The sequence below is a fragment of the Cebus imitator genome, unplaced genomic scaffold (assembly GCF_001604975.1).
Source record: "Cebus imitator isolate Cc_AM_T3 unplaced genomic scaffold, Cebus_imitator-1.0 Scaffold150, whole genome shotgun sequence".
Classification (NCBI taxonomy): Eukaryota; Metazoa; Chordata; class Mammalia; order Primates; family Cebidae; genus Cebus; species Cebus imitator.
Genome location: NW_016107465.1, coordinates 4,242,931 through 4,268,030, shown reverse-complemented (window position 1 = coordinate 4,268,030; position 25,100 = coordinate 4,242,931). Strand labels below are relative to the sequence as shown.

Genomic DNA, 25,100 nt, shown 5'->3' with positions numbered 1-25,100 from the left:
TGTAGTACTTCGTTACACCAGCCCCAGGAAACTAATACAAGACCCACACATTTTCTGCGGCCCACGCAGGTGCAGGGCCAGTGGTTAAGACTTCTGCATTAATCATTTGGTCACAGAAATATTTAAACTGGAGTCAACCCATGCCAAAGCCAACTCCATTGACAGACTCCAGGATAACAGCATCTGTTTTATAATAAGGAAAGCAGTAACTTTCTTAAAAAGGGAAATAATGCAGAAGAGGAGGCCAGGAGTGAGTATTTATCCCAAAGGTCTCTAACAGGAGTCCTTAAACTGACACATTCCAGAAAGTGCATGTGTTTTTTCCCAGAAAACATGCAAAGCAAGCAGGGAATAGATGGGACCCACCCCAGGGGGTGAACTGAGATTCTTTCCCAGAGCGATGTCTTTGGTGTGATAAACATCACTACCCACTGGGACACAGGTCCCACAGCCTGAGAGCCCTGGGGTGGCATACAGGAGGGAAGAACTTACCACCCACTCCTCTGCTCATGGGGGCCAGGGTCACCCACCTACCCACACTCACCAGCATTTTAAAGTCTCAGAGAAAGGTGAATATGTCCACTTTTCAAAGGTACACAGTACACACATGGTTTTAAATTCACAGCGGCAAAATATGAGATAAAATCCATTGACTTACACATAGAATCCTTGAGAATTATCAATAATCTCATAAATCATTTGGGATTTGATGGAGCTAAGCTTCTCCATGGCTGCGGCACCTCCATTGTTTTTAATCCACTCCAGGACCAAGCCCATAACGTAGATGCTAAAATGAAGATTTTTTAAAAATGGATTTAGCTCATCTTTGCAAAAGTAGAACTACATTCAAGCAAACTTCTGTTTAAGTTGCATTAAAACAGACAACGCATTATTTGAAATAGATAAGATAGGTGCAATGGCTCACACCCCTAATCCCAGCACTTTGGAAGGCCGAGGCGGAAGGATCGCTTAAAGCCAGGAGTTGGAAACCAGCCTAGGCAACAAAGCAAGACCCATCTCCATAAAAAAATGAAAAATTAGTTGGGCATGATGGCAGGCGTCTGTAGTCCCAGCTACAGACTTTGGGAGGCAAAGCGGGGAGGAATGCTTGATCCCAGGAATTCGAGACTGCAGTGAGCTATGATCACCCCAATGCACTGTAGCGTGGGTGACAGAGCAAGACTCTATCTCCCCCCCCAAAAAAAAAGAAAGAAAGAAAATACACAAGACAAAAGCAGGGCCTGTGTGAACAAAAGTATGTCATGAAGCAAGGATTAGGGTTGATCCAATTCTAGACCCCTGAGGGCCATTCAGAAAAAGTTTTAATGAGAGTTTTCACTATCCTATCAGTTCCTCCCTGTCCAGCCCAAGCCCTAAACTCTTCATGACAACTAGAACACACTTCCCTATCTCCACCAGAAGGCATCTGCCGACCCCAATCCTGCCCCTACCCAGAGCAAGCTCTTTACTTCCTCAACTCCCAGCGCGCCTTGCCCGTATTACCTGCATAGTTTTTTTCCACTTCCTCCTTTATCTTAAGCTTCTGTGTGCCTGTGGTTTGGCTTGTGTGGTCTTGGAAGGCTAGAAGCACACACACTGTTCATCTTTTCTACTGACAGCCTTAACACAGTTCCTTCCAGCCAGCAGAGAGCAGAGAGCAGTGTGGCGGAGTGGTTAAGAGGACTGACTCCAGTCCCCGGGCAGCCACTCACTAACAGACCACCCAGGATTAGTCACCTGGCTTTCCCATCTGGAACTGGGAGATACACCTACCTGCAGTGGATGCTTGGCGTTTTATCCACCCTGTTCTTCCCACCTCCACCCTCTAGCCAATATGCAGGTCCAGCAAGGCCCCTGGCTCCCAGGTCTCAGAGTTGGGCATGGGACCTAACTGGGCTAATGAGGACCTTCCCTGAGATTTTCTGAATTGGGAGTGGGGAGATAGAGTGGGGAGAGTAGAGAAAGAGGCAGAATATTAGTGCAACTGCGAGACAGGAGACGAGAGCCCTCGGGGATTGTGTTTCTAGGAAACATCTGAAGAAGGCCCCTCTGAAAATGAAGCCAACATTCCCGCTGAGAAAAGCCAGGATCAGAAATGGAGACCAGATGGAGTATTCATGTCCCTGGCTCCAAGAAGTCCAGCTGTACCTCAGCCCTTCCCACAGCTGAGGACTGTCCCTTTCTGAGCCAAATATTTCAATTCTTCCTGCCAGACCGATGCTCAGCATAGGACTTGGCAAGTGGCAGATGGGCCACACAAATGGCAATTAGTAGTCCCTTCAAACTTATGACGAAAATACGAAACACTAAGGAGCAGTGGGTGGTTTTCCCCAGTCTGAAAATCTCTCTCCTTAAGAAGGTGCTAAAGGCTCCAAGTCTACTCACTAAAAGCCCAGGGGACAGGAGCAGAGGTCTCCCAGGGAAGACATACCATCTCCTTTGGCTTGGGAGTCTGGAGGTCAGCTGCCAACTATGCCCTCTCCAGAGGTATGAATCAAAGGTCCCCTATGGGAATTGTGCAAAAATTTGCTGGGAGTCAATGCTTAGCTAAGATCTGGGGGGATACCCAGTTGCTTCCTCCTTTATTAACAGGAAGGTAGATGACGGGGTCTGGAAAATGCTCTAACAGCCAGCAGCTTGTCACAGGGAAGTTCCTTATACCAACTCACTCATTCACTGTCTCAAGTGGGACCCAAGGCCTGCGTGTGGTGACTCATGCCAGCTCATGTTGGCAAAAGCCAACACCAGGCTGCCCAGAGGGGCCTTAGGCAGGGAGCAGCCAGTGCCCACAATCATCCAACAACCTCTCCTGAAGCTTTGCTTCCCCAGCGTAACTCCCCAGACAGCACCGGGAAGAAAGAGCAATAGTGGCTGCTGGCAGAAAGGGAAGGCGGGGAGGAAGAGAAGACAGCCCCTGAGAAATCCACAGCCTCAGCGGTAGCTCTCTGGCTAATGTCCAAGAAGTCAGAGGGACAAAGGAGAAAGAAGGGAGAAAGTAAGAGAAAGGAATGAGTACTTCCTGAAGTCTTTTGTGGCCTCAGCCTACTTTTATTGATCACAATAATCCTCAGGTTAAAACTACCATCATCTCATTTTGCAGATGAGGAAACTGAGGCTCAGAGAGCTTAACTTGCCTCAAGTCATCCAGCGAGCAGCTTAAGCCAGGACTCCAGCTCCAGCCTGTCCAACTCCAAGAGTGCATGCTCTTCCCACGAGCATCCAGGCCCTCTACTTTGCCAGGGGCTGTAGGACCCCAGCCACTAGCTCCTCTGCAAGTGGGACTACAGGCCTGGGCTCTCACCACACACCGGTCACAGAGGCCAAGTCCAGCACACAGCACACATGCACATGGGCGTGCCTTCCAGACGTGATGCTGCCCAGCCCTCTGTTCCAGCAGATGCTCTACAATTCCCACTCAACTTCCAACCGCTCCCTCTCCCACACCTGCAGCCTCTCACTCCCCACCTCCACAAAGAACCACAAAAACACCCTGCCATGTGACTGAAGCCAAGCAGAGCCTCCCTGTGCCAGGTCACCAACAATGCTTCCAGGTGACCAAACTTCACTTTGCCTGCAGCTCTGTTATCCCAGGGTTTCAAGGTTGACATGGGCCCTTGCTGCGCTGTGGATTTGGTTTCTGTAAATCTGAAGTGCAGCAAGGGCCCAGGTCAGGTTCACTGTCCTAGGAAGACCTCAGTACTGACACCTGAACCCCTAGCTGGCTGCTGTGTTCACACTCACCGCCCATGCTCTCTGGCTTTCTTTTTCTTTTTTTTTTTTTTGAGATGGAGTCTTGCTCTGTCACTCAGGCTGGGGTACAATGGTGTGATCTCACTCACTGCAACTTCTGCCTCCCAGGTTCAAGCAATTCTCCTACCTCGGCCTCCCAAGTAGCTGGGACTATAGGCATGAGCCACCATGCCCAGCTAATTTTTGTATTTTTAGTGAAGACAGGGTTTCACCATGTTGGCCAGGATGGTCTCAATCTCTTGCCCTCATGATCCGCCCACCTCTGCCTCCCAAAGTGCTGGAATTACAGGTGTGAGCCACCGCTCCCAGCCGTTCTGGATTTCTTAATGGGATCTGAGCAGGCAGAGCAAGCAGAAAGCTACCCACATTTAGGGGCTGCCTGGAGCCAGCACCCTTAACCTGGATCTATGAAGCCTCAACAAGAGGCAGACAACTCAGAAGCAAGCAGGCAGTCCTGAAGACTGGAAGACATCCCTGGGGTGGAAGGTCCTGTCCTTCCCTCCCACCTGGCCCTCTGCACAGCACTGATGCCTGGCCCCTGTGAGTCTACTTAACACAAGACCCTCGTTGGCTTCTAATTCTTTATTAACTCATATTTCTACTCCCATAGAATCTAAAATCTTGAGTGTATGGGAGTAGAAACTCCCAGACAAAAGCTCTAAAGTGCTTAACGCAACTTAACATCGTGGTACCACTTCTTCCCACTACTAGTGTGACCTTTTTAACAGATTTATGCCTTCATTTCTAAAATGCCACCTGCAAATACACAGGATAGAGTTCCTAAGTCTGCCTATTAAATGATTAAATAAATCAAGGTATGTGCATTCTATAGGACACCATATATTAAAAAAAAAAAAAAATATGCCCAATTGCAGTGGCTCGTGCCTGAAATCCCAGCACTTTGGGATGCCAATGTAGGAGGACAGCTTGAAGCCAGGAGTTTGAGACCAGCCTGGGCAACATATTGAGACCATGTCACCACAAAAAAATTTTTTTAAATGTAGCCAGGCATGGGCACTTGCCTGTAGTCCTTGCTACTCAGGAGGCTGAGGTTAGAGGATCACTTGAGCCCAGGAGCTTGAGGTTACTGAGAGCTATGATCACACTGCTGCACTCCAGCCTGGGAAACAGAGCACGACCCTGTCTCTAACAAAAATAAAGTTTAAAATTTAAAAATAAAAATAGGCATTTGAGCTGACATAGCAGAATGCCCATGATATATTGTGGAGTGAAAAAAAATTTGTATGGTAAAGTTCAAGTTCCATTTGCATGATTAAATATATGACTCTGTATATTTGCATATGCCCAGTTAAGGGTCTGTTAGAATACACAGCAAGCAGTGAATGGTTGTTACCCTGGTGACTCTGCCCACTTGCATGTCTTTGCTAAGAGTGTGTTACTGTTTGTTTCTTTTACTTTTCTTTTTTTCAGACGGAGTTTTACTGTTAACCAGGCTGGAGTGCAGTGGCACGATCTTGGCTCACTGTTACCTCTGCCTCCCAGGTTCAAGTGATTTTCCCACCTTAGCCTCCCGAGTAGCTGGGATTACAGGCGCCTGCCACCACACCCGGCTAATTTTTGTATTTGTAGTAGAGACTGGGTTTCACCATGTTAGCAAGGCTGGTCTCAAACTCCTGACCTCAGGTGATCTGCCCGCCTTAGCCTCCCAAAGTGCTGGGATTACATGCATGAGCCACCGTCCCTAACCTAAGAGTATGTTACTGTTATAAATTTTTTAAAGCAATAAGAAATATTCCCTGTGCACCAGGACTTAGCAAAGGACACCAGAAACTCCCCCGGAAAACTCTCCCGGGCTGTTCTAAGACTCCAACTCTGCAGATGTGCTTCTGAAGTTGATATTATGGCACAGTTTTCTCAGGAATTGGTGAAAGTAGCCACTGAGTTGAGCACTTTTCCCAGAGGAAAGCTCCCAAAACTGGCTCCATTACACACCCCCCTCTGGATTCCAGGCATCTCCCATCCCACCGGGAGAAAACAGTCTGGGACCAGTGAAGCCCTCCAAACAGGCCCACAGACTTAATCTGCATGCTCCCATTCTTTTGCTGTTGTTTTTTATTTATTTAATTTTTATTTTTATTTTTTTAGAGACAGAGTTTTGTTCTTGTTGCCCAGGCTGGAGTGCAATGGCGCAATCTCTGCTCAACGCAAACTCCACCTCCCAGGTTCTCCTGCCTCACCTTCCCAAGTAGCTGGGATTACAGGCATGCACCACCATGCCCACCTAATTTTTGTATTTTTAGTAGAGACAGGGTTTCTCCATGTTGGTTAGGCTGGTCTCGAACTCCCGACCTCAGGTGATCCACCTGCCTTGGCCTCCCAAAGTGCTGAGATTACAGGCATGAGCCACAGCACCCAGCCTGCTCCCATTCTTTTAAAAGGTGGCCTAAATTAATGGTTTCTTTGTTTTGCATTTTTATTAGTTACTTCACCTCATACTGTAGCTAAAACAAATGTGTGCTTGTGTATTCAGCTAGTCATGGTAAGTAAAAAATATTTTGTGCAGTCAGAAGGCAAGTTTAGGGATCTTTTTCCATATCCACTAATTGGGGTTAGTGTGTTCTACTGAAGGGTTAAAGAGAACAGCAGCGTGTTGTTTTTTCCACTCCAGTTCATTGCTCAGGGATACAGAGCAACAATTTGAAGGCAGTTTTATCCAGCACAATTAAATCAAAGTTCCCAGGGCCTATGGTCATTAGACTCTGTGGGAGGTAGGGGGAGAAGCATGGCATCTTTTCAAAAGTGAGGCCTTTTCAACTTTCAACTCTACTGTGATACAAAGTTCTGAAGGATTCCAGGTACCCCATCAGCTTTCCATTTGCAGCTTGTTCTGGGTGAGCTCTGATTTCTAACCTTGCATGTTTAAGTACTGCAAATGAACTCCATTTAAAGTCATAGATTTATGTTAAATCTTCAATCATAAAGAATTAGAACATTTTTTTTCTTCTTATGGGGTAAAAAGAAAACAAAGCAACTTCTAGGGAGTATCTTGGAGTCAGAATACATTGACTTTGATATCTTTCATCTTCTCTTTTTACATATTCTCATCATATTATTAACAATCCCGAATGGCCCTGAGATGGTCTCAGTGATCACTGTTCTGATCTGTGTAGAAGAGAAACTTGGTCCTTTTCTGCCCTTGTTTCTGGCTCTGTCCTTCCTCAAGCAGGAAAGCTGTGGAAGAGGAGTTCCTGCCCCTTCCCTACCCCACATCCCCACCCCCAGGTGGACCAGAGGAGCCCAACCACCGGTCAAGGCCAGGCCAAGGCCTGCACAGGGGGTGGTAGGGGAGTCAGCATATGAGAAACTGTCTTCTAGGACAACTTTCTGTGTCTCCAGGTCTGACTCTAGCCATCTTCATCTCCCATTAGAAAGACTGGCCTGCTTTCTCAACTTCTCACGAATGGTTTCTTCCTTGATATTAACAAACAGCATGTGTTAATGTGATCTATCCTTTTTTAAAAATGCTCTTCAAGGTAACCCTTGGAGAAGGCACCAGGGGGTGACTGTCCGCCCTGCCCCAAGCTGTACCCTGATCACAAATTGCTGGCTGTGGAGAGTTCAGGGACAGCCCTCTTTCCCTGCCCCTCCCACCTTCTCACTTCTGAAATGGGTGATGGCCTTGGGCTCCTCTGAAAGCCTCCTCCAGGTACAAGGCAGGCCCTGGCCCCATCTCCAAACAAGTAAGGACGGCCTCCTCTCCCTCCATCTGCCATGTGCACCCCAGCACCTCGGCCCTTTCTCCAGGAGGCCAGCACTTGAGGTCCCTGGCTGCACCCTCACTGCTCAGCCTGCCCAGTTCTCCTGGCCCAGTTGGACAGTGACCAGTGATGCTTCCCCAGAGGTAAGATGGGCGAGTGGGAGGTAGGACTCAGCCCCATCCCCATCCTACCACACATTTTAGAAACATTTCAACCAAGGTGAAAGACAGTAGGGTTTAGAGCTGACCCGGAGAGTGCACCCCAGAGGAAAGTAGGGGGCACAATGTGGGGAGCTGCTCTGCATCGTGTGACCATGCAGAAACCCAGTGGAATTTTCACCAGAATTCTAACATTGAAAAAAAATTCCACCCAGGTGCGGTGTCTCACTCCTGTAATCCCAGCACTTTGGGAGGCTGAGGCAGATGGATCACCTGAAGTCAGGAGTTCAAGGGCAGCCTGGCCAACATGGTGAAACCCTATCTCTAATAAAAATACAAAAATTAGCCAGGTGTGGTGGTGGGCACCTGTAGACCCAGATAGGAGGATGAGACAGGAGAAATGCTTGAACCCGGGAGGCGGAGGTTGCAATGAGCCAAGATTGTGCCAGTGCACTCCAGCCTGGGTGACAGAGCAAGACTCCATCTCAAAAAAAAAAATCCTTTCTGTCCCATAGTAAATTATGTAGAAGCCATTTTTCCTAAGCAGCACCTAGAGGAGGGGAAGCTCTGACAAAATCCTGACCCAGATGGAATCTGGGTCACCAACTGCACCAACTGCACCAGCTTAGCCCCCTCTTTCCTATGCTCCTTTAAAAGAACTTCCACCAAGACAGAAAAATCCTGTTGCAGGAAGAGCTGGACTCCAACAGTGATCATTCTCCTGAGGCAGAATCCCATAAATCCACACTCATCCTTTTGCTGGTGAAGAGAGAACACTAATGGCAGAATGTGCAGACCCTGGGTCTAGAGTCAGATGGCCTGGGTCCACAGCCCAGCCAGGCCACCTTCGAAAACACGACCTCGGCTTCTTCACTTGCAAAATGGAAATCAGGATCCTAATAGTGGCTACCTCCCTGGGTAGTCAGGAGGATTAAACGGTCATATACACATGAAGAATCACCCTTCTGCATCATAGTGGCCCTGGAAAGATACATCTACAAACGCCAGCTCTTCCCTTGTATCTGCTCCTGCTGAGGCTCTGAGAACTCACAACAACAATAACAATATAGCAGCTAATATTTACCCATCGCCAAGTGGGAGGTACTTAGTGCAAAATTTAAAATTTTTATATATATATTTATTTCGATGTATGTGTGTGTACATACACACATACATGTAAATGTACGCATACATACATGTGTACGTACAAACATACATATAAATGATACACATATAAATTAATATGTATATATAAATAAAACAGATGTATATCTCAACTCACTTAATCTTCACAGCAATGCAATGAAAAGGTACTATTATTACTTCTAGAACCTACTACACAGACACGTTAAGTGACTTGCCTAATACCACACAGCCTAGACCATACTAGACTCTCTTAGGCAATTGTTAAATCTTAAGAGTCATGAAGATTTCCTCAAAATACCCAAGTCTTGGGAGTTATGGGATCCTGAGGCAGGGCAGCCTTGCTCTCCCTGAAGGGCTGCAACGCAGCCCCCACTCAGCGAATGAGAGCCAGGCTAAAAGGACCCTTTTGATTAGGCTACAAAACAGAAAGCGTTTAAACCAGTATGTTCACTGTCAGGCAGCCAGCTTCCCGCAGGCCCAGCAGAGAAAGAAATGAAAGCAGGGGAGGCCTAGCCTTTGAAAGTTCTTTTCCAAACCTGCACTGGTTGTTTGAGATGCAGGCCACAGCACCTCATCTACAGAGAGCTTCTGGGTTAACGGGTAACCCACCAGGCCCTGGATTACCAAGCTCAAACAGAAAACAACACAAGAAAGAGCAAGAGGAAAAGCTGACCAAATAGTAAAGAGAGGGTCCAGAGGGAGAGAAGAGCCGGGCAGAGAATCTGATAGGATATCTGGGGCATTCAGTCACTGGCTCCTGAAAACATGCTTTACTTTATTTTATTATTATTATTATTATTTATATAGAGTCTGAGTCACCCTGGCTGGAGTGCAGTGGCGCAATCTCGGGTCACTGAAATCTCCATCTCCTGGGTTCAGACGATTCTCCTGCCTCAGCCTTCCGAGTAGCTGGGATTAGAGGTGTGTGCCACCATGCCTGGAAATTTTGTATTTTAGGTAAAGATGGGGTTTCGCCATGTTGGCCAGACTGGTCTCCAACTCCTGACCTCAAATGGTCCACCCACCTCGGCCTCCCAAATTGCTAGGATTACAGGCATGAGGCACTGTGCCCAGCCTCACATGCTTTACTTTAAAATGTAATCTCTTCTTGGATGAAAAATAGTGAGACCCCTCCATGAGTCCACAGACTGGCTCCCAGAGTTACCTGAAACATGGAGGCGTGTTGTACAAGGAGTTGTTTCCAGCTTGCACCTTGTATTCCAGGACCGAGGGGCACTCTCGGAGGGCAAACCCCAGCAGGTCATCACGGACAATCACCACGGTGACCCCAGCAGAGCCAACATTCTTCTGGGCACCAGCAAAAATCACACCAAACTTAAAAAGAGAAAAACATGATGTTTAAAAAGGATTTGGCCATTTTTCATACGTGCACACAAACTTTCCAACTCTTCCTAAAGCACCATTTTTTAAGGAAATGACTCTATCCTGTGTAAGTAGCAGTCTGTGCTCTAAAGCAATCTCCATCTGGGACGGCAAACCCATACTCAGAGTTTCAAAGCCTGAGGATGATCCTTCGGCCTGGTCCTCACCTGGATGGGGCTAACCCCATCGCTGCAAAATCCTGGTATATACTCATACTCGCTCTGCATACCTCCTTTCTACCCCTAAGTCCATCTTTAAAGTGGGCCTTCTAACTCTCCCTAGTAACCAAAAAAAGAAACAGATTTTGTAATCTATTTAAATCTGTATAAAGGGACAGTCAGAAGATGCTGAGAAAGGAACTGCTATGACAAAGAGAAGGGGTGGGACAAGCTGCCTGAGGGAGAAGAAATTATAGAAAACAGGTGTTTAAAGATACTTTAGGTAATTCTGTTGTGCAAGATACAGAACCCTCTCCCATGCCTCTCTCCACAAAACCCTTAGGAAAATCCAGCGTTGGCACGGAGGTGGGGGTGGGTGAGAGTAATTTATAGTTGTTTAAAATTGCCAGTGCCTCGAGATCAGGAGTTTGAGACCAGCCTGGCCAATACGGTAAAACCCCATCCCTACTAAAAATACAAAAATTAGCCGGGCGTGGTGGCACGCACCTGTAAACCCAGCTACTTCAGAGGCTGAGGTAGGAGAATCGCTTGAACCTGGGAGGCGAAGGTTACAGTGAGCTGAGATCGTGCCACCGCACTCCAGTCTGGGCAACAGAGCGAGACTTCACCTCAAAAAAAAAAAAATTGCCAGTGCCTGATGATAATAAAAAGCAAACCATAAACCAAATACAGTATCTCTAAACAATGCAGTATTATTCAGCCTTAAAAAACAAAGTTCTGACACACACGACAACATGGATGAATCTTGAAGATATTCTGCTAAGTGTAATCGACCAGACGCAGACGGACAAATAGTACATGACTCCCTTCTAGGAGGTACCTAGCATAGTCAGATTCACAGAGACAGAAAGTAGAATGGAGACTGCCAGAGGCTGGAGGGTGGGGAGAGTGGGGAGTTCGTGTTTATAGACTTTCAGTTTGGGAAGATGTAAACGTTCTGGAGATGGATGGTGGTGATGGCTGCACAACAATGTGAATGCTCTTAATCCCACTGAACAGTGCACTTAAACATGGTTACCATGGTTACCATGAAATGGTAAGTGTCAATTAAATGGTAAATTTTATTGTAAGTATATTTTATCCCAGTTAAAAAGGCAGAATACCACTCAGTCAGTTCAGCTGTTGTCTTAGATTCTTTACCCGCATTGGCCCCTGAGGAATGGACCTGGAGCACCGGTCCCACTGCCCCGCCTTGGTGAGCCAACTCATAAAACCTATGTATCCTGTTGATGCTTTTGGAGTAGAGGTGGGTACCAGGCAAGGGGAAGCTCCCTCACATAAGTCCCCTGGACTCGGGATAATCTGCTTCTGTTCTTAAAGACAAGTCACTCCCCATGTGTTGACCAAACAAGTTTCTAAGAACCACTCTCAAAAGCAGGTCTCGAGTGGGACCCTGCGAGGCAATCATCATCACGAGGCTGGGAACAACAGGACTCAGGTACTTCAACAGCTGGGAATTCGCACCTGGCAGCCTGCTCACTGGCAGCTGCCCTGGCTCAGGGGTTCTGCAGGCCCCAGACGCCCATGGTTCTTCTTGTTCTTATATATATTAAAATGCGCCTGTAGAAACGAAGTCAGTGGGTTTCCCCCACGCTGCCTTTTATACATTACCTTAGAAACATCCACTGGCTTGGAAAGGAAGTTTGAGGACATGTCACAAACCAGTACTGCTCCCTTGACGTCAGGTATAAAGTCAAACTCCACACCATGCACCGTCTCATTTGCGCAATAATACACGTAGGAGGCATCCGGGTTGAGGTTCCAGGTGCCTGGATCTGGAATTTCTATCACAGAAGACAAGTTTGAGACTCTGCACTTTCACTCTCCTCTTTCCCTATGCAGATGGGAGTCAACCAGGAGACTGACAGGCCTCCCCTAGCAGGGAGAGACTAACTGACTCCAAAGCATTGCACAAGTGAAAGCACCAGCACCCTCCCAGCCTCATCCTTTGTTACCATCGTTACCAACATCCTGAGAGGATGAGCGATGCAACCTTTTGACTTTTACTGGGAACAAATCATCTTCAAAAATGGCATGGGAAGGTGGGCATGGTGGTGCGAGCCTTTAGTCCCAGCTACTTAGGAGGCTAAGGCAGGAGGATCGCTTGAGCCCAGGAGCTGGAGGCTACAGTGCGTTATGATTATGCCTGTGAAGAGCCACTATACTCCAGCCTGGGTAACAGAAAGTCTCTGTCTCAACAAAATAAAACAAATTTTTTAAAAAGGCATGGGCAATATCTGAGTTTTCACTTGTCACCCAGTATCCACCTATTCTTCATCTATTGATGGGCCAGTAGTTTCTTCTTGGGACCCCAGCCCTCACCCACTCTCAGCCCATGTAATTCCAGGGAGCCAATGAAACCCACAGCCCAGAGGTAGAATGCAGCTCAGGCATGGCCACAGGGACTGATTCAGAATGGGGCACAGGAAACATGAGACTATTACTGGGAATGCTCTGCAAAGGCACTGAAACTTGGGACAATATAAGGTCAGAAAGAGCTGCAGCCACCTTTCAAGAAAAGGACAGCTTTTCCTGCCTGCGGAACCACCAGGTCCTGGAGACATTGTTGGAGCCCCTGATCAAGCCATATCTAAAGCCAAACCAGCCCCTGGACTTTTTCAGCTAATCAGCTGAAAAGCTACGACTAACTACTCAATATACTCTGCAATAAGAGTATGCATAGGCCGGGCACAGTGGCTCAAGCCTTTAATCCTAGCACTTTGGGAGGCCAAGGCAGGCGGATCACCTGAGATCAGGAGTTCAAGACCAGCCTGGCCAACATGGTGAAACTCCATCTCTACTGAAAATTTAAAAAGTAGTCAGGTGTGGTGACAGACACCTGTAATTCCAGATACTTGGGAGGCTGAGGCAAGAGAATCACTTGAACTGGGGAGGCAGAGGTTGCAGTGAGGCAAGACTGCACCACTGCATTCCAGCCTGGGTAACAGAGCAAAACACTATCTCGAAAATAAAATAAAATAAAATAAAAGTATTCATAGGCTCTTGTCTTAGCTAGTGCAGCCAGCCAATCTAAATGGTAACAAACTAACAACTGACAAAGGGAGAAAGGAATTAAAAACTGTAGATTGCCCTGGGCAGGGGTAACCCATCAGTCAGCATTTCACCACCCAGCTCAGCTCCCAGAACTTACTTGTATAACTCCCAAGTTTAGGGTGAACGATATTTATAGTCCCAAACTTCTTGGCTTCTTCTGCAGCCTTAGCTGACCAAGATCCTGTCACCACATAGTCCGCATACCTTCCTGCTTTCAAGCCAATCAGGTTTAAGGGGATAGCACTGAACTGGCCGGACCCACCTCCTTGCACAAAAATCACCTTATAGTTATCTGGAACGGCTCTGGACAGAAGCACAGGTAACAGTAAATACATGGACTCATGCAGTCAAAGATTGAGAACAAGTGATGCTCTACCAAGTGCTTTACCTTGGGTGGATTTACTACAAGAAATACGGTAACGTTCTAATACTACTTTATCCTCCCTAATTCACTCATTTATCTATGCAATCCTTGGACAACTATTTACTGGGGACTGTGTTGAAAGCCTAGGGTTACTGTTCCTCCTCTTCCTAGTGACAACACCTTGATGTTCCTTTAGGAAATTACCCCTCTGCCACTCTTGTCCACATGGTTCAACTGTGGTCAACCCCGACTCAAGGGGATAAGCACCTACCCCAGGCTGGCCAGTGAAATTTGGTACTGAGACCTTTATTACAACTTCTGGGTAAGGAAAGCTGTTTCTATTGAGGGAAAGAAGAAACTTGTAGGAGCTAATCCTGCAACCAATGGTGGCCACCTGCTGAACAGAACACATAAGAAAGCAGATCCAGAAGATGGGGGAAAACCACTTTCCTGGGATCATTTAGAAGCACCTAAATCCTCCTGCATTCTTCTGTTAGGTGAGGTAATACATTTCTTTTTACTTAAGCCAGTGAGTTGGGGGTCCTATAACTTGCAACCAATGATCCTGTGTTATGCACCATGCTATGAACCAGGTGGATGATGGGCAGGTGTTTTTGATAATGTTTTAGGCCTAGCCATGAAATCATATATCTATTATACTTTAAAATAAAAAGCAAAATTCTTTGACTCCTGGATGAAAAATTAAGATAATGATGAGAATGTCTACAGGCAGTAGAATAAGGCCAACTCCAAAAGGACAGGGCCATGGAAGCTGGACCCAAGCCTTTGAGTAAGGTCAGAGCCTGGGAATAGGTGTACAGAAGCCAGATGGCCAGGGAACAGAGCTCCAGCAAAGATACAGAGGTAAATTAATAAACGGCAGGGCAACGTGGCAGGGTCTTGGGGAATGGGTGATAGGTAAATATCTTGTCCTGAAACATGCGTGACCTATATTCAGTGCTCAGTAGGATAGCAAGCTACCAGCAAGTCTTAGGAGACTCAAGCCATGAGGTTCTTAGCAGCTGGGAAGACTGAAAACCCAAGACAGAGTTCCACGTTCATATTATGCAGATATAGAGCAGTTAACAAGGCCAGGAATTAGACAGAAGGAAACCAGGCTGAGGTCTAAGCACAGGTATACAAGGTAGGACCCAGGTTAGGACAAGAAAAGGTAAGACCTTAAATTGAACTGGGACCCCAGTCAGAAGAAGCTCATAGCCATGTGGTCAAATGCCATCTCTCCCAGGCTAATGTTCCAAATACCCACTCCATGAAGGACAGGATTGTCCTGTGAATGTAACATGATACTCAGCAGGCCAACGGACGTGGGAAGCAAAGCAGATGGCTACCAGCTCCGAATATTCACACTGTAATTAGCGTCTACTTCTCCTCACAGAAATACCACCAAGCCTGCCCCATCTGAATTATTTTATCAAAGCAATTTGAAAAAGAAAGTATGAAATAATCAGTACAATTCTAATTTTATTACTGTAATAATGTAAGAATGGGTCCTAGCATATTAGTGATTATCCCTGACTAGTGGGGTTAAAGTTAATTCCAGTTTAGTTGAGAGCTACAATGTTTTTACTGAACTTTCTACCATAAATGTGCATTATTTTTGTGAGCAGGAAAAAAAATGGTACACTTTCATAATTTGTAGGTTTATGTGAACATACTTATATAAGAATCTCTCTTTAAACAGCAATCTATTTAAGAACAAGGTATCCTCTGGATAGGAAAGGCAGTGCAGATAACCCAGGTTTTATCAAAGCAGCAGTTCCTAGAGTTCAGAACTCTTACAATTACCCAAAGAGCCTATTAAAAATAATTTCTAGAGATTCTGATTTAGGTCTAAGTGGTACCCACGACTTGAATTTTTTAATATTCCCCCCAACCAGGTGACTCTGACAGATGGCATGAGACCCCAACTTCGAGAACCCCTGAAGTAATCTGTAGTCAATTATGCTGACAAAGATGACCATTTCTTTGTCATTTACATCCCTTTCATGCCAGTTTAACTACCACAGCAGCTGAAAAATCTTTCCTAGATACAATGATTTCAAATCTTTGGAAATATCATATAAAATAAGAAGAAAAGCCTACAAACACAGGATGGGGAACAAGTAAAAAGCACTATGTACTAATAGTGAGTTGGAAAGAATCTTAAAAGGATTATTTTTAATTATGGAATATTCTGAACAAACAATAGAGTGTAGAAAATAATGGAAGACATCTAGGTTTAGGAAGTATCTAACAAAAGTAACGTAATTTGGTCTTTTTAAAACTTACAACAATTCCCGCACAAGATTCTCTGTATTGTTAATAATCTTGGCAAAATCTGACGATCTGTGACTCATTTCTGTGAAAGGAAAGATAAACAACAACAAAAAAAGTTCCAGTTTAAAACCAAATGAACAGAAACACCTATGAAATTTGCAGGTAAACAATAAAGGGAAATTTCAGTTATTCTGCATACAAATTGTGGGCCAAGGCTCACTTAGTTTAGGGGATCATCCAAACTGATTTTCAAATTCCAAACATTTCAGCTTTACAGTCATGGCAGAAGGATTTTTCAAGTGGCATATTTATTGCACAAGCTATTTATTAATTCCCCACTCTGTGATGTTCTCTGTGATTCTTCCTACCATCTCTTTCTCACAAACAGGAATCCATGTGCAACAGGTGCCCTTTAGGATAAGAGCACAAAATTCTATGCTTGCTCTGAGACTATATCTTTCTTATAGACAGCATTCATTGAAAACAGTTCTATAAAAGTTTATAACCAAAATAATTACAAAGAATTTTAAAGACTTCTACAAAAGACTTCTACTGAGGTCTCACTTCATAGAAATCTAAGTATATGTCCCAAACCAAAAAGAACAAAATGTAACAGAAATAAACAATACAATAAACCCTATTGTCTCTTAATACCATTCAGTCTTAGGAACTACCAAAAATAAAAGAAAGTAAGTTTTAGAATGCAGAGGTCCTCTTCCCCAAAAATATAGGGGAAACTTAACGATGAAATTATTAATGTGCAAGGTCTTCATAATAGGCTTGTATACTTTTAAACTTTAATAAGGTTGTATTTAAGTATAATAAAAACTGTAAATTAAATGTAAAGCAATATTATAAATGTTTGGAGGCACTATTATGCAAATGTACAGTATCTTCTAATCCTAGGTCTTGTGATTAGCAAAAACCAATTATGACACAGTAAGCTGAGATGTCAGAGCCTCTCACCAGCACATATGCTGTTTTCAAAATGGTTTTTATCAAACATGCAACCTAAGCTATTAAAGTTTAAAGATACACCTGTAAAGGCCTGTAGGAAGACCTATAGGCTCTGTAATTCTATATTTGATGCATTTAAATTAGTCCCCTTTGGGCCAGGGCTCAGTGGCTCAAGCCTGTAATCCCAAAACTTCGGGAGGCCAATGTGGAAGGATTGCTTGAGGCCAGAAATTTGAGATCAGCCTGAGCAACAAGGCGAGACCCCATCTCATGGGGTCTTTCAAAAATGTTTTAAACATGTTTAAAAAATTAGCTAGGTGTGGTAACATGTACCTATAGTCCTAGCTACTCAGGAGGCCAAGGCAGGAAGCTCACTTGAGCTCAGGGGTTAGAGGCTGCATGAACTATGATCATGCCATCGTATTCCAGCCTGGGCGACAGAGCAGGACCCTGCCTCTTAAAAAAAAAAAAAAAAAAAGTTTCCTTTGAAACTGGACACGCACAGAATTCAAAAGTAAATCTTACCAAGAACACTAATGCCAACTCCTTTGTAGTCTAATAATTCCTTTTGTATCTCCAACAACACCTAGAAAAAAATAAAAGAAAATAAGGTGATTTCAATATGCTTTGCACAGCTTTCCCTCTGCACATACAAACCTGAGGGGATGAGGAAAGGTCTGTAGTGAGGTCCTCAGGTATCCATCCCCACCCACAGCAGTCCCCTTCCTCCCCATGTCCACAAAGCCAGTGATGATGCAACTTACACACAAGGTAAGCATGAAATTAGGCAATGTGACCGATGCCGATACACTTTTTCCAAAGGCATGAATGTACCGATTCCCTAGAAAATATCCCCTTCTCAAATCTCATTCACCACTCTCCTAAAGCTAAAGTACAGTGTTAAAGTACAGAATGCATAAGGTTCTGGGTTAAAGGAACAACAACAAAAAAAATTATGCCCAAATTATACAGGTAACTCAAGTTTCCGATTCCTTTTTGTCTAAGGTGCTAGACTGGGAAGCGTGGGGTGGGCAGGAAGAAGGAAGAGACTGCTGTGAATAAGATTTGTCCCAGGGTGCTGCAACAAGACTAGCACAATGCTGATAGTTGTTGAGTCTCAGAGATGGGTCCTTGGATGCTCATTACACTACCTCTTCCTTTGTGTATGTGAGGATTCCCATGATAAAAAAAAAAGAGAGAAAAAGAAAAGCTTTTAAAATGAATATAAAGTAAGTGTGCAAAAGCAACCAGCCAGAAAAGGTCTACAAATAGGAGGCAGTTTTTTTTTTTTTTTTTAAAGGTGCTAGCTAAGGAGGGCACTATTAAAGCACAGCTATAACCTAAACTGGACTGGAACTTGTCTGAAAAAAACAATATTTTAACAATAAAGACTTAGACAAAAAAAGACTGCCTTGACGACTGGGTCTAAGAATGTGTTATTGGGCCGGGCGCGGTGGCTCACGCCTGTAATCCCAGCACTTTGGGAGGCCGAGGCGGGTGGATCACGAGGTCAAGAGATCGAGACCATCCTGGTCAACATCTGAAATGTTGGATGCTTGTTAGCACTGGCTGATCAAATAAACTAGAGTGAATCTTTTCCTTTAGTAAAGAGAAACATTCATCTGTGAATAATCTTTGAACTTGCTCCGAGAGGGTATGTTTATTATAGATAGCATTCATTGAAAACAGTTATATAAAAGTTTATAACCAAAATAATTACAAAGAGCTCTAAAGACTTCTACTCAAAAATCAAACCTCCCTAATCTAGCAAGGTTTTTTCAAGTTGCAGAATGCATTGCTTTTGTGGATCACAGTTAAATATTATTTAAGGCTTGTTTCATTTTAATGGCTGATCCAAGTCATCACGGAGGCCAGTATGTACAGAGAAAGGGGGAGCTTTTATTGCTTGGTCTCTTCCTCTTTGGAGAAAGTCCTGATGATCTCCTCTTTCTTGGCCTGGAGGCCTCTTCACAGCACTTGCGTGCTTCCTTGGTCTTAGACCTGCCGGCCCCTGCCTGGGCAGCCTTAAACTTCTGGGCTCAGGAGATCCTCCCACCTTAGCCTCCTGAGTTGCTGGGACAACTCAGGAGCGCGCACCATCACATCCAGCTCAAAACTAAATTTTTTTTTTAATCAAACAGAACAGACTAGAGTAGGATAGAATACAAAATAGTGTATATCACAGGTAATTGCGCTACACATAAGGCTTTTATTTTTATTACAATTGAATGTGTATTCTTTGTCATTTTGTAAATATGTTTTTCACTGTAGGTTACAGTCAAAAAAGTTTGAAAGCTTCTCTAATCTCTATAGTTCAACTAAATCAAGGAAACACATAAACAGCAACATTTGCCTGCCCCCTTGCCCTCTCACCCCGCAGGTTACATGCAGTCCAAGGGCAAAAATCCTCCCAGAAAAATTAATAATAAATAATTGTGTTACTGATGACAATTGCCATTACAATTACTGTAATAAATCAATAACGAATTACATAGGGAACAAATATTTGGAACACTCCAAAACATGGGGGATGGAGGAGGAGGCTACAGGAAACATTGCCACAGCTGGAGCAGGGAATCTCACCTAAAACGAACTGTTATCACTGAGAAAAGATAAGCTCTGTCCTCTCAGCTACTTTGAGCGCTGCCCCTGGAAAAGCAAGACGCCCTTTCCCCTTTAAAACTAGATTCTCTGTTCTTACCACAACACAGAGGAGGCTCTGTCCTAGTGAGATTTCTACTCTGCTCAACAATTGATAATTGTAAATTACTTGACAACGCCCCATGCTGCTCCAACATATTATCAGCTCTATTCTGGTTACAAAAATAAAAATATAACAGCAGCAGCAGCCGCCTGACAATGGGCTCAAGGCATATCAGAAGCTTTGCCTTCTTTCCTGCGGGTGGACTGGGGAAAGGGGTTAGGCGGGGGAGGGGAGGAGCCGGGCTGGAGACTGGTAAGGCAGACAGTGAGCTCCACTTGCGTGGTCTGATTGCGGCCCGGGGGAGAATTCAATCATTCGGTTGAATTCAATCATTCGGTTTACTCCGGAACGAAATGAACAGAGAACTGGGTTAAGCAGCCCAAAGCCTACCAGAGTTCGAATACTCGACCACTTTTAGGGGACAAGCAGGTTAAAAAGAGGGGGGTAGGTAGGGAGAATGGCTTTAGGAAAGGTTAGGTTCTATGGAGGCAAGGAGGGGAAAGTTGGACTGAAGGTTTTCAAATTAACATTTCTGAAAAGCAGCGTTCACAAGTGCTGCTAAAGCAAACAATGGTGTAGGGGTCGGGGGTCACCCACACGCGGACCTTTTAAGTTTGCAATCCCTCTCACGTGAGAGGGATTTGCAATCTCAGCTCACGTGACCCACTGCACTATGCAAAACCTGTCATCGGTTCATTCCCATTCACCACTCATTCACACTGTGTCCATTCATGCATCCGCTCCACATTGCCCGGGCTCGCTGCACAGTTGCGCGAGGCGAACGCAGAGACCAGAGCTCTTTTTTTTCCGCCCCACCTCAGCCCCCGGGCGGCCCGGCCCCGCCTAGGAGATGGCACAGCCCGGGAGTCTGCAGGTGCGCCGCACCGGCGGGACAGCAGGCCCCTGCCAACTGAGTCGTGCACTGCCTCGCACCAGCAGGCAGCGCCGGGGCAGCTGCATGGGCACGCCTCGCCGAGTTTCCTCTCCAACTGCATTCTTCCCGAAGCCCGCTTGCTAGAGCTGCTGATCTCACCGTGCACGCCGGTGCAAAGTGCCTGGGAGACTCAAGGCGGGGAGCGGGAATCCGAGTGCCACACGCAGGGATGCCACGCGCGTGCTCCCGCTTGAACCTCACTCCCGGCGAGCTCTCGCGGGGACTTACTGAGTGTGGCAGCTTGGCGGGACCAGGTCCGAAGTTGACCACCTGCCTCGGGGCGTCCATGGTGCGGCGGCGAGGGCGGCGAGTCAGCAAAGTAGGACTGAACGCCTGAGCTACAAACGTTCCCTACAGCTGCGCTACGAGTCTGCAGCCGGCTCTGAGCCCCTGCCGTGTTCCAGCGCCGAGTAGGCGGCCCATTGGCCCGCGCTGTCTCTGGCCCTGCGCTGATTGGTTGGTGCGAAGGAGCTCGCAACCCCATTGGTCGCGCTTCCGAGCCGAGTCGGAGCAGTTGCTCCTCCTCGCGTTTACTGTTTCAACCCCCCTTTTTGATCAATGCAAGGAGCGCGCGAGATTGCGCCAGCCAGCCGGATCCGCTGGGCGCCTGCCCGAGGATCGTCGGCGGCGGGAAGAGGCTGCCCCTGCCAACCTGCCTTCGCCCCGTGAGCCCTCCATCAGACCGGTTCCAGCCCTCCAACCCCAGCTCCTCTCTCTTGGCCGAAAGGGCAGCTGCCGACCAGCTTTGTCGCCCCCATCCACCCACCTCTCACCACCAGCCCCCTGTTTGGGCTTAAGATGCATTTGTTCCAGAACCAGCAGTCGTTAATCTACAAAACTTTTCTAAGCATCCCCACGGGCGTCGGATACCCCAGTGGAGAGGGAGGACCCCCGCCCAAGATGGAAGCGCAGGATGAAGGGCGGGGGGGTGGGTGGATACGGTTCTTTGTATTTGCACGTGCAGGATGAAAGAGCGGAGGTGGCCAAGGACGCAGCGGGGAGCGATGGCCTGGGAAGGATGGATGCCAGCCAGCCAAGGCCTTTAAAGTCGCTGATTCTCCATTTCCTCCTTTGTGGAACGAGTGAGCTGGAACCCTGCGGCAGCTCTCGGGTTGCGCCCGCGCTGACAAGCTGTGAGTTTAGAAACGTGAGGAGATATTAATAAGAACGCGATACCCATAGGGCGCTGCAGCCCAAACCAGAGAAAGGTGGCCCCGAGCCAGGCCAGGCGCAGGGCCAGAGCTGCTCAAACTTTTCCACAAAAGTGTCCTCAAAAGAACCCCAGGGAAGACCCGCATGGGGTTCTAAAACAGAAAGCCCTCCCCCCAACCCTTCAAGAAAGAATTTCCTTTGAAGTCTGGAATTTCATCATTTTAAAACTGTGAATTATGTATTTTGTGCTATCATTTAACCTAGTTTCTTTTAATGTAAAAATATTTTTCCACTCTCAGTAAAATTGATGCACTAGGAGTATACACAGTGCAACTACCTCGTTCAGAAAAGACTTGTAATTGGACAGGGCTTTGGCTTTTGTTTGCTTTCCCTGTTGAGAATGTGGGGAGTATGGGGTTGAGTGCAGAGGCACTGCTCTGGATTTGGGAGTTGAAGGACAAAGTTTTCAGAAAAAGGCAAAATGAACAAGGCGTTCCTCAGCAACTTCATTAAGAAAACTACAACATCGAAGAAAGAATGTGAATCTCAGCCCAGAAACTCATGCATGCATGCATGAGTTTGGGGCAATCTCATGCGCTCCTTGCATTGATCAAAAAGGGGGATTGAAACAGTAAACGCCAGGAGGAGTGTCCCAAAAAGTATGGCTGAGTTGTTTCCACTGCCCAGGTTGATGAGCTCCCTACTACTTCTGTGTCCCACTAAGGGGCACAGGAATTTGGGGTGGGGCAGTGGTGGCTATTATCTCATCTGCTAAGACATTCCCTGCAGCATTTCCTCCCTGGGGTCCTGCAGTTTCCAAGACGATATTTCAGGGACACAAGTCAAACATACCCTCAGCCTTGGGACCACCAATCTCTGTCTTCCTTCCACCCGGGGACAATCTCCTTTTTAGTCTAGGGAAGATCTATCTTTTCCATGTTTATTCCTCACACTGTGTCCACAAACACCTTAAATCACAGCCAGAAACTCAAATGCCTCCAGGGGCGACTCAGGGATATGAAACAAGTAGTGGGAATGGTGGCAAATTGAGTTCATTAGTCCATTTGTGGCAGACGTGCACATGGCCACTGCACATTTGTGATCCCCCATCCATGGGATAGGGTTGATGGCAGGAAGTGGCTCCCAGACTGGCTTCATGTTTCCCAGCTCCCCTTGCATCTAGGTGAGCCACATGACTGGGTCCCCCAGTGGAATGTGGGCCAAGTCATGTGTGTCACTTTCAGGCTAGGACGGTTGAGAAATGGATGTGTTTCTCCACTTTCTTTTTCCCATTCCACAAGTTGAAAACAAAAAACTCCCTCGCCCCTAGGGACAGTGGAGACAGAGCAAAGAGGGAGCCCTAGGTCCCTGAATCACCTGCACCAGACTTGTCATATGTAAGTGAGAAATCAACTTCTTTTATGCTATGTCACTGAAATATGAGAGGCTATTTGTTACAGCAGCTCACATTATCCTAATTAATACGCCATCCTAAATGCAACAGCTGTGGTTCAGATCCCGCTGGTTGTTGCCAAGTAGGCAAATGAAGTTGCTTAAGCTATCTTCACGTTTTGAAAGAAAAGCCAGAAACCCAGATTTTTATGTGGTATCTACTTGTTTTTAAACATCTATAAATGTGAATTTCAGCAAAACACTGTACAAATAAATATTCTGAGGGGCAAACTCCAGCTTATCTGAGGGCTGATTGAGCATACAGGTAACAAGCTCTCCAAAGGACTGTTTATAATGTTCTGCCCCCAGATGTCCTCCAGTTCAACAGGGAACACTCTCAGCTAAGTGCCTGAATAAAGGGGCAGCAAAGGGGGAAATATAATTTAATCTCAATCCTTCTTGCCTATTTTGCACTGGTCTATAAAGACAACCCAGAGGAACCCCTGTATTTCAGGAGGGATCCTCCCCTCTTAGTAGATTCTCATTTAGAAGGTACGAAGAAGCTTCTTTATGAAATACATATTTTGTAAAAAGGCAGAAATTCAATTTTCACAAGTGTTATTCATTGAGCACGAAATATGTGAAAGATGCCGGGTGCTGCCGCGATTCCCAATCGGATCTGGCCATCCTGTTCAGACGGGAGTGAAAAGAGGAGAAGGCAACTTGAGCAGGGGAGAAAATCTATTTGGAATGAGACAAGATTCTTTCTGCTGCCCTTTTTGTAGTTGGAGCTAAAGGTCCTTTTCCCTTATCATTGTTCCCAGAGAAAGTGAGGAAGGGAAGCTGTGTGAGGTGGCTGACGCCTATAATCCGAGCACTTTGGGAGGTCAAGGCAGGCGGATCACTTGAGGTCTGGAGTTCGAGACCAGCCTGACCAACATGGTGAAACACCGTCTCTACTGAAAAAAAAAAAAAAATTAAATTAAAAATTAGCCTTGCATGGTGTCTCGCACCTGTAGTCCCAGCTTCTCAGGAGGCTGAGGGAAGAGAATTGCTGACCCCAGCTCCAGCAAGCACCTTTCTACTTCCTCTCTCTATGAACCTGACCACTCTAAGTACCTCCCGTAAGCAGAATCATACAGAATGATTGATCCCAGGAGGCAGAGGTTGCCGTGAGCCGAGATTGCGCCACTGCAGTCCAGCCTGGGTGACAGAGCAAGACCCTGTCTCAAAAACAAACAACAACAACAACAAAAGTGGGAGAGAGGCAGTAATCATAGTTTATGTAGCAAAAAGAAGCCAAAAGTCAAAATTCTATTACTTTCTTTATTCTGACCCCAACAAATAGAAGATATCCATCCTACTCTCTTTACCTCAATTTATGTCCTTACCTTACTTTGCTTCATTTTTTTATTGTGACAAAATATGCATAACATAAAATTTACCATTTTCAAGAGTACAGTTAAGTGGCAGTAAGTACAGTCACATTTTTGTGCACTCGTCACCACCATCCACAGCCAGACCTTTTCATCTTCCCACACTGAAACTCTGTACACATTAAAAGATAACTCCCTCCAGTCGCCAGCTCCAGCCACCACCCTTCTACTTCCTGTGTCCATTAATTTGACCACTCTCAGTACTTTCTCTAAGCAGAATTATACAGAATTTGCCCTTTTGTGTGACTGGTTTATTTCACTTAACATAATGTCTTCAAGGTTTATCTATTGTGCTTCATATTTTTTTTTGTAGAGATAGGGGTCTCACTATGTTGCCCGGGGTGGTCTCAAATTCCTGCCGTCAAGTGATCCTCCCGACTTGGCCCAATAAAGTCCTGGGATTACAGGAATGAGCCACCACACCTGGCATCATTTTGCTTTATTTATTTATTTATTTTTTTTTTAGAGGAAGAAAGAGAGAAAGAAAGAAAAAGA

At 45.9% G+C, this 25,100-nt stretch overlaps 1 protein-coding gene across 1 annotated transcript in view; it reads right to left on the bottom strand.

Annotated features, from left to right (window-relative positions):
- The window catches only part of PSAT1 (phosphoserine aminotransferase 1), a 33,749-nt gene extending 12,507 nt beyond the window's left edge, over nucleotides 1-21,242 (bottom strand). The window contains exons 1-7 of the mRNA XM_017543276.2: nucleotides 20,854-21,242; nucleotides 17,513-17,573; nucleotides 16,043-16,112; nucleotides 13,487-13,692; nucleotides 11,947-12,119; nucleotides 9,939-10,108; nucleotides 659-787 (exon numbers count right to left, since the gene is read on the bottom strand). Coding sequence (XP_017398765.1) covers nucleotides 659-787; nucleotides 9,939-10,108; nucleotides 11,947-12,119; nucleotides 13,487-13,692; nucleotides 16,043-16,112; nucleotides 17,513-17,573; nucleotides 20,854-20,913 — 869 coding nt within the window. The 5' untranslated portion in view covers nucleotides 20,914-21,242. The remainder of the gene's footprint in view (nucleotides 1-658; nucleotides 788-9,938; nucleotides 10,109-11,946; nucleotides 12,120-13,486; nucleotides 13,693-16,042; nucleotides 16,113-17,512; nucleotides 17,574-20,853) is intronic.
- Nucleotides 21,243-25,100: the final 3,858 nt, after the last annotated feature.